Source organism: Bombus fervidus, chromosome 6 (genome assembly GCF_041682495.2).
Source record: "Bombus fervidus isolate BK054 chromosome 6, iyBomFerv1, whole genome shotgun sequence".
NCBI lineage: Eukaryota > Metazoa > Arthropoda > Insecta > Hymenoptera > Apidae > Bombus > Bombus fervidus.
This window is the reverse complement of record NC_091522.1, coordinates 14,676,317-14,688,874: the sequence shown is the minus strand read 5'-3', so window position 1 is coordinate 14,688,874 and position 12,558 is coordinate 14,676,317. Positions and strand designations below refer to the sequence as shown.

The following is a 12,558-nucleotide window of genomic DNA, read 5'->3' as shown; positions in this document are numbered from 1 at the left end:
TAAGATACGTACGCGTCGAGATGCATATACACGCGTACGAGTACGAAAGCAGCACGCGTTTATCTAAGGTAAAGTCTCAGCGTCGAAGTCGAGGTGCACGACGAAGACAGCGGTGGAAGTGGCGGCGGCGGCGGTGACGGCAGCGGCAGCGGTGGTAGCAGCACCAGCGGCTGTAGCAGCACCAGCGATTCAAGCTTCGTCTGCCGCATGCAACGAGTCTCCGATCTGAGATCGGCGACTAACACGAGAAATACACCCGAGAGACGATGGTGATCGGGTACCTCGGAGGCCGCACATCGGTACTCGCTCGTGTATAAAGGCGTGAGTGAGTGAGCGCACGCGCTAGCTCGCTCACACGCTATTTTTCTTTCTCTTCTCTCCTCTTCCCTTCCTTTCCTTGCTCTGCTCTTCTCTTCTTTTCTCTCTAGACAACGTTCCCTCTCGTTCGTTCTCTTTCCACTACGCCTCCTTTCCTATCTTTCTCTTACTCTTTCACTCTCTATCCCTCTCGTGTGCGCGTATACTCTTTCACTCGGTCGTTCTCTGTCACTCTCTTTAGATGTCCGTCAGTAACCTAGAAAGCGGTGGCGGCGGCCATTCAGGATTACGGGACTCCGTCCGTACGTCCGCCTTGTCCGACCGATCGACCGAGGGGATACAACCTATGTTTCGTTCCGACCACGAAATCCCAATATTTTAAACTCGATTCGACCGTTATGACCGTTGCGATCGATTTGACTAATTCGACGATTTTCACGCCACGAACTCGCATAAGCACATACTCCGTTTTCGACGGTCGACCACGGCGACGACGTTGCTTTCCTAACGGTGAGACGACGAAAATGCTATCTCGACCATGTGATTGACCTTAAAATCGTGAAAACTGTCCACAAAAATGACACTGTACTCCTTGGACGCAAGCACTACTCACTAGCCGCGATCTTGGTTGAGAGAACGCACCTTCGCCACGACAGATCGGCAAGAGCACTACGGAACTATGGGTGTGCTCCTTTTGCCAGCGTTCTTACGTTTAGCTCGTCGCGAGATAAATCAAAACCGAGCCGATCCTTTGATCGAGCGGCTTCGATACAAGAGATATTTACCCATTTGTGACAGATTTTCCGTACGAGACGCACCACATTAACGACCGTCCCCCACCTATTACCACATACAGACATTACCACACTTCGATTTTTCAAGATGGCGACGCACCGTCGTCGGGTCGAAACACGATGCGGATGGGCCGTAAAGTCGCGGCGCTGTAATCGTACTGATCACCGACGCTACGCGGCGGCGGCGGCGAACCATGCGATAACCCGCCAACATTCGAATCACCTATATATGCTCGCGACGCGTACCCTACCATCAACGACCAAATTCCCGAATTCGCTTCGAACGGAGGATATGTCTAGGAAAAATATCTCGTTTTCATACTTTTCTACGAATATTATTCGACGAATGTACACTGATACAGTTTAGCTTTGTTCGTTTCGAGTTTAACCTCAAAACATGGGATACTTCTGTCAGAGAGTCGTCTAATCGATAGCAAAATATTTTTGTAACAATTCCTCGTATATGTCTTTGTCGGTTTTTAAGAATAGACAAAAGATTACTCTATCCACCTGCAATTTCAAACAGGTATCAGTATCTTGACAAGCTACATCGAACTGGAATGTAGCCATATTTCATCAAAATGAAATCTTACGCTGTCTTTGTTGTCGAGTAGGAACTTCTTGACCGTTGATAAAGCCACTTTGGCTGCTGGTCTTTGAGGATATCCATAAATTCCTGTCGATATACAAGGAAAAGCAATTGTGCGCAACTCGTTTGCTCTGGCAACCGTCAGACTATTCTCATAACACTCCTTCAACTTTTCTGGCTTTTCACCTTGCGGACCAACCGTATGAATGACATCTAAAAAGTTATACCCATGAAAATACTATCCCTGACTATGAGTTTGTCATACTAACGCTTTGCAGGCAACATATAAGCCCCGGTTATCTTTGCTTCACCAACACGACATCCTCCCAGAGTAGCGCACTCTTTTTTTAAATTTGGTCCAGCAGCTTTGTGAATAGCTCCATCAACTAGGGAATAGATATTTTACACTTCTCGATATACCGGGCTATGCTTTATCGATTCTTATTTCTAGGGAATGTCCCTATGTATGAATACCTCCGCCGCCGCCGAGAAGACTCGAGTTTGCTGCATTAACGATCGCGTCTATTTCGAGGGAGGTGATATCTCCTTGCCATATCGAAATTTTCTTAGCCATTTCCTCCTCGACCTTCTCGACTTTCTCGAGATTCATTATACCGATATTTCCTTTATTTTTAGTCCAATATTCCACCCACGTTGGAATTTGGTCCAACGTAATTACGCTCCCTTTATAATATTTTCTTTTTTCTTCTAGTGGCATGGTCAAGAATTTCTCTATTCAACAGAAATTCAATGATAATCGACGACGTTTCGTGTCGTTTTATTTCCTATCGTTTCTACCAACATAACAAACAACCAACAGCAATCAAGTGTTTGCTCTATTTTAGAACGATATAATTTACATATCGATGTTCGCGATCGTATCGAACGATCGACAACATCAGCTTTTACGTAACTATCGAAATAAACAAAATAATCGTTTGCCTTACGTTTCTCAACTTCGAACGACATCTTCGCTTCAGGTTGATTGACAGACGTAGCAAAACTCTTCCGAACTAAGAAACGTTCAACTATGGGTCGAACTACGGCGGTAACTGCGAAACGATCGACGACGTTCGCCTGGAAATCAAAAATAATTCTCCTCTCACTACGCAGTTCACTTGGCCCTTGATATCCCCTCGTCCCTTACTCTGAGTGTCAACATAGTCTTCCACTCGAATAAATCGTTAACGACTTTTACCGATCATCGAATTCTACTTCCTCGAATCAAAAGTTCAAGCCAAATTCGAACCTTTGCAGCTTCGTATAGAATTCCAGTTTACACAGCGAGAACTATGCCAAAGTCTTGTTTTGTTTCTATCTCATCTGCGATCGTGACCGGTGAAAACGTAGTTGGAGGACAGTCGTTGCTGCAACGAAACTAGCATAGAGACATCTGGTGGAATGCGATGCAAATGTATCGCTAATTCTGCAATGCGTATGCGCCATCTGTTTCCATCATCGAATACTGTATTTAAACCGACATCTCTGTCCATACATGGTTCATACGCAAGATTCATTATAATTTTCGCGTTTTAGATATATACGATAAATTCTTTCCATAGTTTACCGTTCTTTGGCCTCGTACATTACGCTCCATATACCGCGTATGCAATTAATTTCCTTATTTTTATAATTTTCCTGAAGCTGATTAAAATTCAGCCTTCCATGATAATAAATACAATATAATAAAATACAAAATTTATTATAATAGATGTAACGTTGGTACGTATGGTGATTACCCATTGTGCAAAATCACTAGATTCGACGAACATAAACTTATTCACGTTAGGTAAAAGTACGTCAGAACGCAATTTTAATAATCGAAAGTTAGAAGGATAATGACGTAAGTGGCAAGTAACGGTCGTCATCGTTGCGGTTCCTTTTCGAAGAAGGTGGTTTATATAGATATCGAATGACAGAACAGAGATATACCGTTATTTGATATCGTTCTATTTATGGGTCAAATGTCCAAGCTTTGTCAGAAAGTTCTATCAAAATAAGGATAATATAATCATTAAACGTAATATTTCCGCGTACAGAGATGCTTGCGTACCTAGATACCTAACTTCTTTTGTCACTAGTCGTAGCTAGAACGGAATATTTTTCACGTTCGTTATTACCACCAAATATTACCGATAAAGAAAACATTTCGAGCTATCTGTCGAAACGAGAGCATCGTTCGATTTTACTATTCGTCGTCGTTTCATTCAATACAGTTGATGAATCATCGTTAAATAGAAATATCTATAGATCGAAGGCGCATAAAATTAATGAAAAGCGCGCCGACGCCGACGCTGACGCCGACGCCGACGCCGACGCCGACGGTGACGTTGGTGCCGATGCCAATGTCGAATCCAACCACAAAGTCAACGCCAACGCTAACGCCAACGCCAGCGCTAACATTCAACGTCATCAGCAACGCCACCCCGAAGAGAAATACCGAACGAACCTGTATTCTTGTGCTTTATTTCACTACGTTTCTGTGTATAGGGAAAGACTTTGCAGCGCATGCTAAAAGCTCCAATTATCGATCCATCTGCGCCTGAGCTTTCGCGTTCGGCACACAAGCTTCGCGTACGTCGCCTAGGTGAAATCGTCTTACGTGCAATCGACACAACCGACCAGATCAGGCTTATTTGTTTCATACTTGTCGACGTTGCGAGTACAGGCAAAGAGAAAAAGATGCCACACCGTATGGATAACACCAAGGCGATATTTATATTCTGTGAGTTTCTTCGATTAACTATCAGGCTTAGCAATAGGGCTGCTAAATTAAACTAAAAATCCAACTGATTCGATCGTGACGCAGCCAATCGACTTATCGTGCTGGTTAACTATCAAGTTGCCTTGTTCTACTTTCATCACGTTTGCAACATTACATCGAATATCACGTTGTAAAACTAAGGATTTTAATTAACCGAATAGTCGGAACGAGAGTAGGGGACATCGTGTCAGTCGAATTTCGCTGACATTTTCACGGGATTGAGATTTTCATCCCAGTGGTGCTGTATCCTTCTTGCTGTATTTTATAATTGCATCGTTAATTCGCTATGTTCTGTCGAAGAATAAGATTTTAACGCGAAAATAAGGGAGCAACGTTTCACCAGATGCTCCATGCGATAGCGCGCGACGTCATTTTCACGGGGCGGTTTTCATAAAGTCAACTACCCTGAATCATTCATAGGGAGTGACAGGGATGAGAAACTTTCATTGAGAAAGTCATCGACGCGCGCACCTTCCTGGGAAGAACAGTGGCAAAAAAATTATGATCAAGAAGCCTGGCTCGTCGTATCGTAACAAATGACTTTTTCTTTCAGGGTGTGTCCTGAGTACCGCGTTCAGCGTACCTAGCTCATCGCCGACGCCGCAAAAATTGGACGATCAACTATACACGACACGTCGGACACCGAAAATTCTCATCGACTTTCCAGGTTCCAAGTCCAAGTCGAAGACTTCGCCATCCCAGACTTTGGTAAGAACACTCTGCCACAACGTGAACGAACGCAATCGCGCAAACGATGTAGCAAAATGTATTCGTCATTCCCGCAATCTGCATCAAAGTTCGTTTCTTACATCTAGCTTTGATAGTAGTTCTCGTCATCGATGTACATACATACATATACACGAGTAGTTATCTAATTGAAGTCTTAGTAGATACGTATGCATTTGTTGCAAAACTATTATTTCCCAATCTGAACGTTTTATCAGCGCTCGCGATCTTTTTGCACACGATTCTATCGTGTGACCTACGATCATGATTCTTCACCTCCCTTTTTTTTATAAATAGTCCAAGCATAACCTGTTGCTCTTTTCGTATTGTTGTATCGATTACGATACCTGGACTCGATTAGCGATTCGGTTTGCAATTTTCACAAGGTAAAGGAATAAAGCCAGCTATTATCGTGCCGGAATATACTCATAGTAGATCGATGTGCGATCGATTAAACGATTTAAACGTAGAATATGACTCTTTATTTATCTAGAGAACGGACATTTATTTTAAATCCTCTTCTTGCAAAGAATAATCTTGATATCGATGCATTTTAAAGCTGGTGGGAAATTTGAACGAAGCGAAAAGTACTACTACAATGTCCTCGGAGTCAACAACGACGCATAGATCATCTTCCGTGGAGCAACCTTTGTATCGTCTGGACGGTAATAATGGGCAGGCTTGTATTCTTCTGCAAGTAGATGCCCTGATCACCGTGAAATATCGAACGAAAAAAGGAGAAGATGATGTAAGATAAGACAACGTAAAGAAAATGCAAGAGGAAAATTGTGAGAAAAGAATAAGGCATCGAATATTTCATTTTTTTTTTTTTTTTTTTTAGGAGGCGAATATTTATGTTCCGACCGACGCTACCGTGACCGGCAATTGCGATAACGAAAATACAGTGACTATGTTGCTCAAGTGGGATGCGTATATACTATCATGGAGCTTCGCAAAGGTAGGTAACACATCATTTTCTCTTGGCTACTAGTTTCCTAATTATTTAAAGCCTAGAGCTTATAGGAGTCGCAATATCGTCGAACGACCTGCCAGCTGATTTCCAAATAATTTTATCAACGTCTTCCTGATGCCGCCGTAACATTGAATAACCTTGAAATGTCCTTATCGTACGATAAATCATATATAATTTGACTTACATAGATATCATTGTACTATCCATCACTGCCAAAAGTACTAAATTTTTAATTACTTTGAAGACATTCAGGCAAGTGGATCTATTTTTACCGCGTAGGTTTACATCTAAATTTAGAAGCTTCGACCCCGTCCATAAGATGTGCACAATTGCTAACAATTACTGTTTTGTACCGAAGTTTCCCTCAGTTTCTTTTGGCGCGTAGTAAGAGTCGTTGTTTAAACTTTTGTAATCTATACGCATTTTGCAACTGCGTTTGCAATCTAACGAGCTTCTCCCGTACATGGAAATTAAATTAAAAAATTCAGATCATTTTAACGAAAATATCGTACTTCAGGGAAGCTACGTTTTTAAGGCGATAAACTAATTTGTCTGAACAAGTAGACGCGTAATAATCTTCTTTCCTGTAGTTATACGCTTAGTTATACACGAGCCATTCCTAGAAACGGCCGAGGTCACGAATGTTGCGTTACCCTCTCTCTCTCTCGTACAAATCGATACGCGACCAACCCTTTTTCCTCCTTCCAATTTTCTGCGATTCTATTCTTTCGGGATTTTCATCCGTGCGCGACGATTTTCGATTTCCGTTAATGCGGTTTCATCGTCCGAAAAATTCATCGTCCATCCTCCGATCGAAATTGAACCGATTCCGAAGACGACGGTGAAATAACGGAGGGAACGAATTGCTTTTTCAGACACCCGGTGGTGAACGTTGGTACGTGGAGAAGATCGAACTAACGTACAACTCCAGCGATCGACACTTCGTAAATATCGATCAACCAAGTAAGTCGATTCGAACGGAAGGCTCGCCGCGCGAGATGTTCGTTTCGCCGATCAGGTAATCACGAATCATTTTTGTTTCAAGACAAAACGATTAGATTGAGTACCGGACAAAAGCACAGCTCCATGCTGTTCCCGACACCGGTTGGAAAGTCGTATGCTTGCAGCGAAGAAACGGAAGTTCAATTGACCGATGGGAAAAATCACGCCATAGTGCTCCTCAGGTATTAACAAATATCAAGCGCAAAAATTAATCTTAGGAAATTCTGCCTAGACTATAGAGAATCGTGTTGATAATTAAGTTGACGATGGCTAATAATCGGCGGATGGATTTTTATTCGAAATTTCAGGGACATGAAGCTGCAGCCGTTCAAATTCAAGAACAACGAGTTTGCAGTGGAATTCTCGTGCACGTCGTTGAGCGCGCGCGGATTTCGGGACGAAACAGCGCCTGTCGCGGTTGGTTCGACGTTGGCTGCTGCCGTTCTGCTTACTATCACCGGCTATGCGGCCTATCGTTACTTCAAGGTGAAGAAAGTCAAATACGACACCATGGAGTAAGAGCTTTCTGGGGGACGCTGCCTAAGGCGATGCAACACTTGGAGAAGGACCAATCTTTTCTACGAGATGCTCTTCTCTGTGGTCGCGTAATCGTCGCTGTCGTGACGACGTGATACGATATTCTTTTGGTCCACCTTGATACAACAACTCATCGATGCAAACGTTCCTTGAAACTTCCGGAGCTACGTTCGTTTGAAACTTATATCCCGACAGTATACCAACGTCAACATTTTATCCATGATCCCTGAACGTTTGTAAACCATTATTCGCGTCGAACTATCCTATTCAGAGTTAACGACATTAACCGGAGGAAAAAGGAAACATCCGTGCGGTTATGATTGCCCAATTCGTGAAACGCGTTCTTTGCCATCCGTTTGGAACTCGTATCGATGCGTAGGCGTCAGATGAAACTTCATCGGTTCGTACTTTTAGGTCGGTCGCAAACGGCTACAACTTGTCTCTGTAAAAGTCGTTGGTTGCAAAAAAAGTCGATTGAGACGGATCAAAGTAACCAACGAGCAACGTTCGGGATAATTATTAATTAAAATACACCGTGTTCGTGTTAAATTCGTGTTCGCGAGCTCTGATGGTTGTATCGATAGATCTCCAATTGGTAGATATCGGTTCGCTTTTCCCTGTCGTGGATAACGCGGATTAATAAACATCGTCTACGTAGGAGGGAATACTCGGAAGACTACGTCGTTCGCGAGATACACCACTCTCTTTCTCACAAATCGTATACTTGAACTAAAATGTTTGTATCGTGTTTCGTACTTTTTATCGATAGCTAGTTGCGACGCGAGTCGCGAGCAATCTCGTATACATAATTCTAACGTATAGCGAGCGATCTCGAAGCGGATTAATCTTTTCTACGTTACGATATTCGTTTATACGCGTGTTGAGTTGATGCCGTTTGCTTCCGATGATTTGTCAAATCCTTCGCTTCGGTAATTTATATCATAAAACGATTAAAAAAAAAAAAAAAACAGAGAGAGAGAGAGGGAGAGAGAGAGAGAGAGAGAGAGAGTGTGAGAGAATCGTTGATTTCCTGGAAATTCCGAGGAAGGAAAGCCCTGATTGGCAGCTGAGAGTAGATTCGTTAGAAAAACGAATAGCATAGATGAGTACAATTCTATCGCGGTGATACTCAGATCATTCGGCATCGGTCGACGGTTTCAGATTGCTAGTTTTAAGCTTTCGTCATTTCTTCCGTTTTCAAATGTACATATAGTATTTAACAGCATCGTCGTAAACGTATCGTGTCGCAAATGACAAGACTCAAATACGACATTTACTTTCACGTAAACGGCCGAATAAACGGTAGATTCTACTTCGTCGAGTAGAAATCGTTTCGCTGTTTTATTTTAAGCGCGTTTGAAGTAAACCAGCGAGACAAAAGTCGTGCGATTTACGAATCGTGGATCAGCGTGTGGCATTTGCATTTTATATGTGTGACGATCGCTAGATTAAGTCGTTTCATTTTTATCTTCTAATTCTCGATGTAATATATCGTGTAAATATATTAGGACGCGATCGGCGAAGCTCCCTGTATAGAAAGCCCAACGTTTCCAACGAGAGAGAGAGAGAGAGAGAGAGAGAGAGAGAGAGAGAGAGAGAGAGAGAGAAAGAGAGAAGCACAGATACCTACGTTGCTCGAGGGAAATTCAACGTTAACGCGTAACAAATCGCGTCCCGATTAATTATCCGTATCGTTTGTCCGATCCGTCTTCTTATTCTTCGCAACTTCTTTTTCTATCGTTCGCGAAACGAAACCGCGACGCGATTCGCAAGCTTTGACGATCGCGTCGAGTTTTCGTCTACCTTAAGTCTGTTCAAATTCGTTACTAATCTAAAGTAACATTCGTTACTACTCTATAGCGTATGGATAGACCATTGTTACGTATGAATACATATCTTAACGCGTAAACTTATCCCTGAGACGATCGAGCGAAGGAATCGACGGTGAGCCGTCGTGCTTTGGGAACAGGCGAGGCGAATAAGCGAATGGACACGTGGTCGTCGATCTTTAATCAACGATATCGTAAAGGTTTTTGCTATGTGCGAGAAAGCAGAAAGACGAAGCTTGACGAGACGATTCAAGGGGAAGGATATCGAATCGAACGGCCGATCGACGACTCGATCCCAAACGTCGTACTTAAAAACGTAATGTGCACGCGTGCGTATATGTTCACGCGTGTTTCGCAGGAATAATATTACAATTAGGGATATGTGCGTAACACGAACCTCTGTCTTCCAAGCGTGTATTAAAGTTAAACTTTTGTGTGTATATACCTATATATATATATACACGCATAGAATACGTGTACATTTATATATACACACGTATTGCACATGTATATGCATATATTTATGAACATTTACACACACGTATGTTATATACACTACCATACATACACAGACACACGCGTACACACAGAAAAAATGTATTTGGAGAACGAAGGAGAGATATTATGGTTATCGCGTATCTCAATTTATCGGCATACATATCTAATAAAATTGAACGTGAAAATTAACGTGGTAACGATCGATTCGTGATGTTTCGTCTACAGAATGGAGAAACGTGTCTTCTTTTTCACGTAACCGAAGAAATTCGAAGGACGTGCGTCTCGAATCGAGTCGAGGATATTCTGTATAGGGTGGCGTGTGATGTCCGTTTGAATTTTTCGATACAATACAATTAGTTAGAATACGCCGGCATTGTTGATACGCAAAAATATGGTCTAGATGTAATTATAAAAATGTATTTTTGTGCTAAAGTCAATCTTATTATAAACATTATCGATAGATAGCGGTCGATTGAAGCGGTAGCTCGATGCCTGTGACTTTCACAGTTTCCCGTTACGAGGCGTTAGCAACGACGCAACGCGACGCGACGCGGCACGGCGCGGCGCGGCGTAGCGTCGCGTCGGCTAGCAATAAAATACACACATAGCAGGGGTTGTAAAGTACTTACGTTTATGGAAAAGAGATTACAGAGCAGGATACAAAGGTGAAACGAAGGCGCGAGGCCGCGGAAAACTTCGATGGAACGGGATGGAAGCAACGAATCTCGTATTGCTTGACATACGCATATGCAGCAAGCTTTGAGCCTCGTAAGAATCGATGTAACGAGCGGCACACGAGAAACAATGCGAAACGACGAGTTACGTGGTTAGCGCGCGTCAAACAGAATTGTATCATATCGATCAAAAAATAAAGGCTGTTATACAAGTTTGTTTGTTGCGTTTTCGATTAACCGGAAATTGGTTGGCAAGGTGTCGATGAACAGCAGAGACGATTAGACGGAGGACAGAATTTGCGCGTGGACCGTAGGTAAGTACGTAGGTGTGGATGGGAAGAGAAAGAAAGAGAGAGAGAGAAGGGGATCGAGCGACATAATAATTTCGGCTGGTAGTCCGTGGAAGAAGGCGTGAAAAGCACAGTCGAACAGGCTTACATTGGTCTCGTCGTCGTGCGGGGAGTCCCCCGGGATTTGCGCAACGCGGGGTACAGTTGTCGATATAGTTCATTGTCGCAATGTCCATTGAAATCTCCGCGACAATAGGTGGAGCAGGCTGATCGCATTGTCGTTCGCGTACATCTCGAATCCCTCTGGCTGGCTGGCTGGCTGGCTGGCTGGTTGGCTGGCTAGACCGATCTTTCGGAAAGATCGGGTCGGTAAGGAAAGGTTACGTCCGTTAATCTCTCGAATCTTACGCGACCTTCTACTTTTGCTCGTTCGTCGATCGTAAAAAGTATTCTCTCGAACGATGAAAATCGTTTGCGGAGGATGACGCGACGACGCGTAACAACGGCATCGCGAGATAACAGCGATCAGGATGTAAAAGGGGTTGGCAAAATAATTGAGCGTAATTGGTCAGGTTTGATGACAGATGCGATCCTGGCGGGGGTTCCAGGCACAAAGCAGGAACGGACGAACGAAGGAGGGATAGGGATAGGCAGAGGGATGCGGACGGGAAAGGGGATGGCCTATAATTTATAAACTAGGGGCTGTTTTGGGGTAATTGCAGATAACGATGAGGCGGTCCGGATAACAAGCCGACATGGGAGTCACTGGACACCCTGCCACTCCAGCATCCACCGGTAACACCATAACCTTCGTTATATACGGCTATTCTCTCGTGCTCTGTATCGTTCGCATCGCTGTCCAACCATAAGTTACGTCACGCGTGACACCGCCGCGCGAGGGATCTCTTAATAAATCGCGGCTTCTGCACTCCCGTTTGATGGCGTTGCTTTAATTTCCGCCGCGTACGCGATTAAAGGAACGACGAGCGATGGGAAGAAACGTCTGGTGAAGGATAGCTGGAAGAAAAGAAAAGACGCGGAAATCATCTGCGAGAAGACAATAGCGGGCGTTTTACCTAACATTTCGTAGCACGCGATCCGACTTTAACGGTCGAATAGGTTTTTCGTTTCCTCTTTAAAGCGTACTTCACACCTTGTTGAGCGAAATACGTACAGCGGTTAGCTCGCCGGGAATCCGTTTAGTTCGCAACAAAAGCCGCTCGAGCTACCTGTCCCCCCGGTCTCGAAAACAAATTGCGACCATATTGTGACAAGCTAGCGAGCCTCGAGTGTTTGCTTTCGAACGGTTAACTACACGATGAAGTTTGCGTAAACCGCAAAGGAGAAACGCCTACTATCGGATCGGATGTCGACAGCCGGTTAAACGGCGGGCGTTCTTCGATTAGTTTTCGCGCGTTGTCCCAAATTCGATCCGTTTCCTTATTACATCAACGTAAAAAGAAATACGGTGACGCGTGATATTATCGAAGCATCAGCCTCGCAGCACCAACGCCAACTCGTCCGAGGTTGGCTGTCGCGTTTTAATCGGCCATACACGTGGATG

General features: G+C 43.7%; 3 protein-coding genes across 7 annotated transcripts in view; 1 reads left to right on the top strand and 2 right to left on the bottom strand.

Moving 5' to 3' along the window:
- The window catches only part of LOC139988205 (serine/threonine-protein kinase MARK2), a 53,261-nt gene extending 52,012 nt beyond the window's left edge, over positions 1-1,249 (bottom strand). The window contains exon 1 of one of the 3 annotated variants that reach the window (XM_074111783.1): positions 1,104-1,249. The gene's annotated coding sequence lies outside the window, so the exon portion shown is untranslated. Of the gene's footprint in view, positions 1-12 lie in introns of all 3 variants that reach the window. The other 2 variants (XM_074111782.1, XM_074111784.1) reach the window with 2 other exon arrangements.
- Positions 1,250-1,425: 176 nt separating this feature from the next.
- LOC139988235 (macro domain-containing protein PG1779) lies at positions 1,426-3,086 on the bottom strand. Of its 3 annotated transcripts, none has more exons than XM_072005399.1 (6): positions 2,951-3,086; positions 2,649-2,778; positions 2,176-2,433; positions 1,971-2,087; positions 1,706-1,914; positions 1,426-1,622 (listed from the first exon to the last, which is right to left on the bottom strand). In XM_072005399.1, the coding sequence occupies exons 2-6, from the start codon at positions 2,668-2,670 to the stop codon at positions 1,536-1,538; spliced, it is 693 nt and encodes a 230-aa protein (XP_071861500.1). In that variant the 5' UTR covers positions 2,671-2,778; positions 2,951-3,086; the 3' UTR covers positions 1,426-1,535. The 3 variants fall into 3 exon arrangements, with proteins under 3 accessions (XP_071861500.1, XP_071861499.1, XP_071861501.1); XM_072005398.1 differs by having other exon boundaries at positions 2,849-3,068; XM_072005400.1 differs by having other exon boundaries at positions 2,900-3,066.
- A 978-nt stretch (positions 3,087-4,064) lies between these two features.
- On the top strand, positions 4,065-10,920 carry LOC139988230 (lysosome-associated membrane glycoprotein 5). The gene is made up of 7 exons (XM_072005392.1): positions 4,065-4,426; positions 5,019-5,173; positions 5,751-5,939; positions 6,033-6,149; positions 7,040-7,127; positions 7,210-7,348; positions 7,475-10,920. The coding sequence occupies exons 1-7, from the start codon at positions 4,210-4,212 to the stop codon at positions 7,683-7,685; spliced, it is 1,116 nt and encodes a 371-aa protein (XP_071861493.1). The 5' UTR covers positions 4,065-4,209; the 3' UTR covers positions 7,686-10,920.
- Positions 10,921-12,558: the final 1,638 nt, after the last annotated feature.

What these genes read in the sequence shown, in the direction of transcription:
- LOC139988235 (XM_072005398.1), bottom strand. An exon ending in GTCGTTCGAAGTTGAGAAAC is followed by an intron (nt 2,434 to 2,648) that starts GTAAGGCAAACG and finishes TCTGTTGAATAG; the next exon opens with AGAAATTCTTGACCATGCCA. An exon ending in TCTTCTCGGCGGCGGCGGAG is followed by an intron (nt 2,088 to 2,175) that starts GTATTCATACAT and finishes TCTATTCCCTAG; the next exon opens with TTGATGGAGCTATTCACAAA.
- LOC139988230 (XM_072005392.1), top strand. Translation starts at nt 4,210, where the DNA reads ATGCTAAAAGCTCCAATTATCGATCCATCTGCGCCTGAGCTTTCGCGT. An exon ending in CAAGGCGATATTTATATTCT is followed by an intron (nt 4,427 to 5,018) that starts GTGAGTTTCTTC and finishes TTTTTCTTTCAG; the next exon opens with GGTGTGTCCTGAGTACCGCG. An exon ending in CGAAAAAAGGAGAAGATGAT is followed by an intron (nt 5,940 to 6,032) that starts GTAAGATAAGAC and finishes TTTTTTTTTTAG; the next exon opens with GAGGCGAATATTTATGTTCC.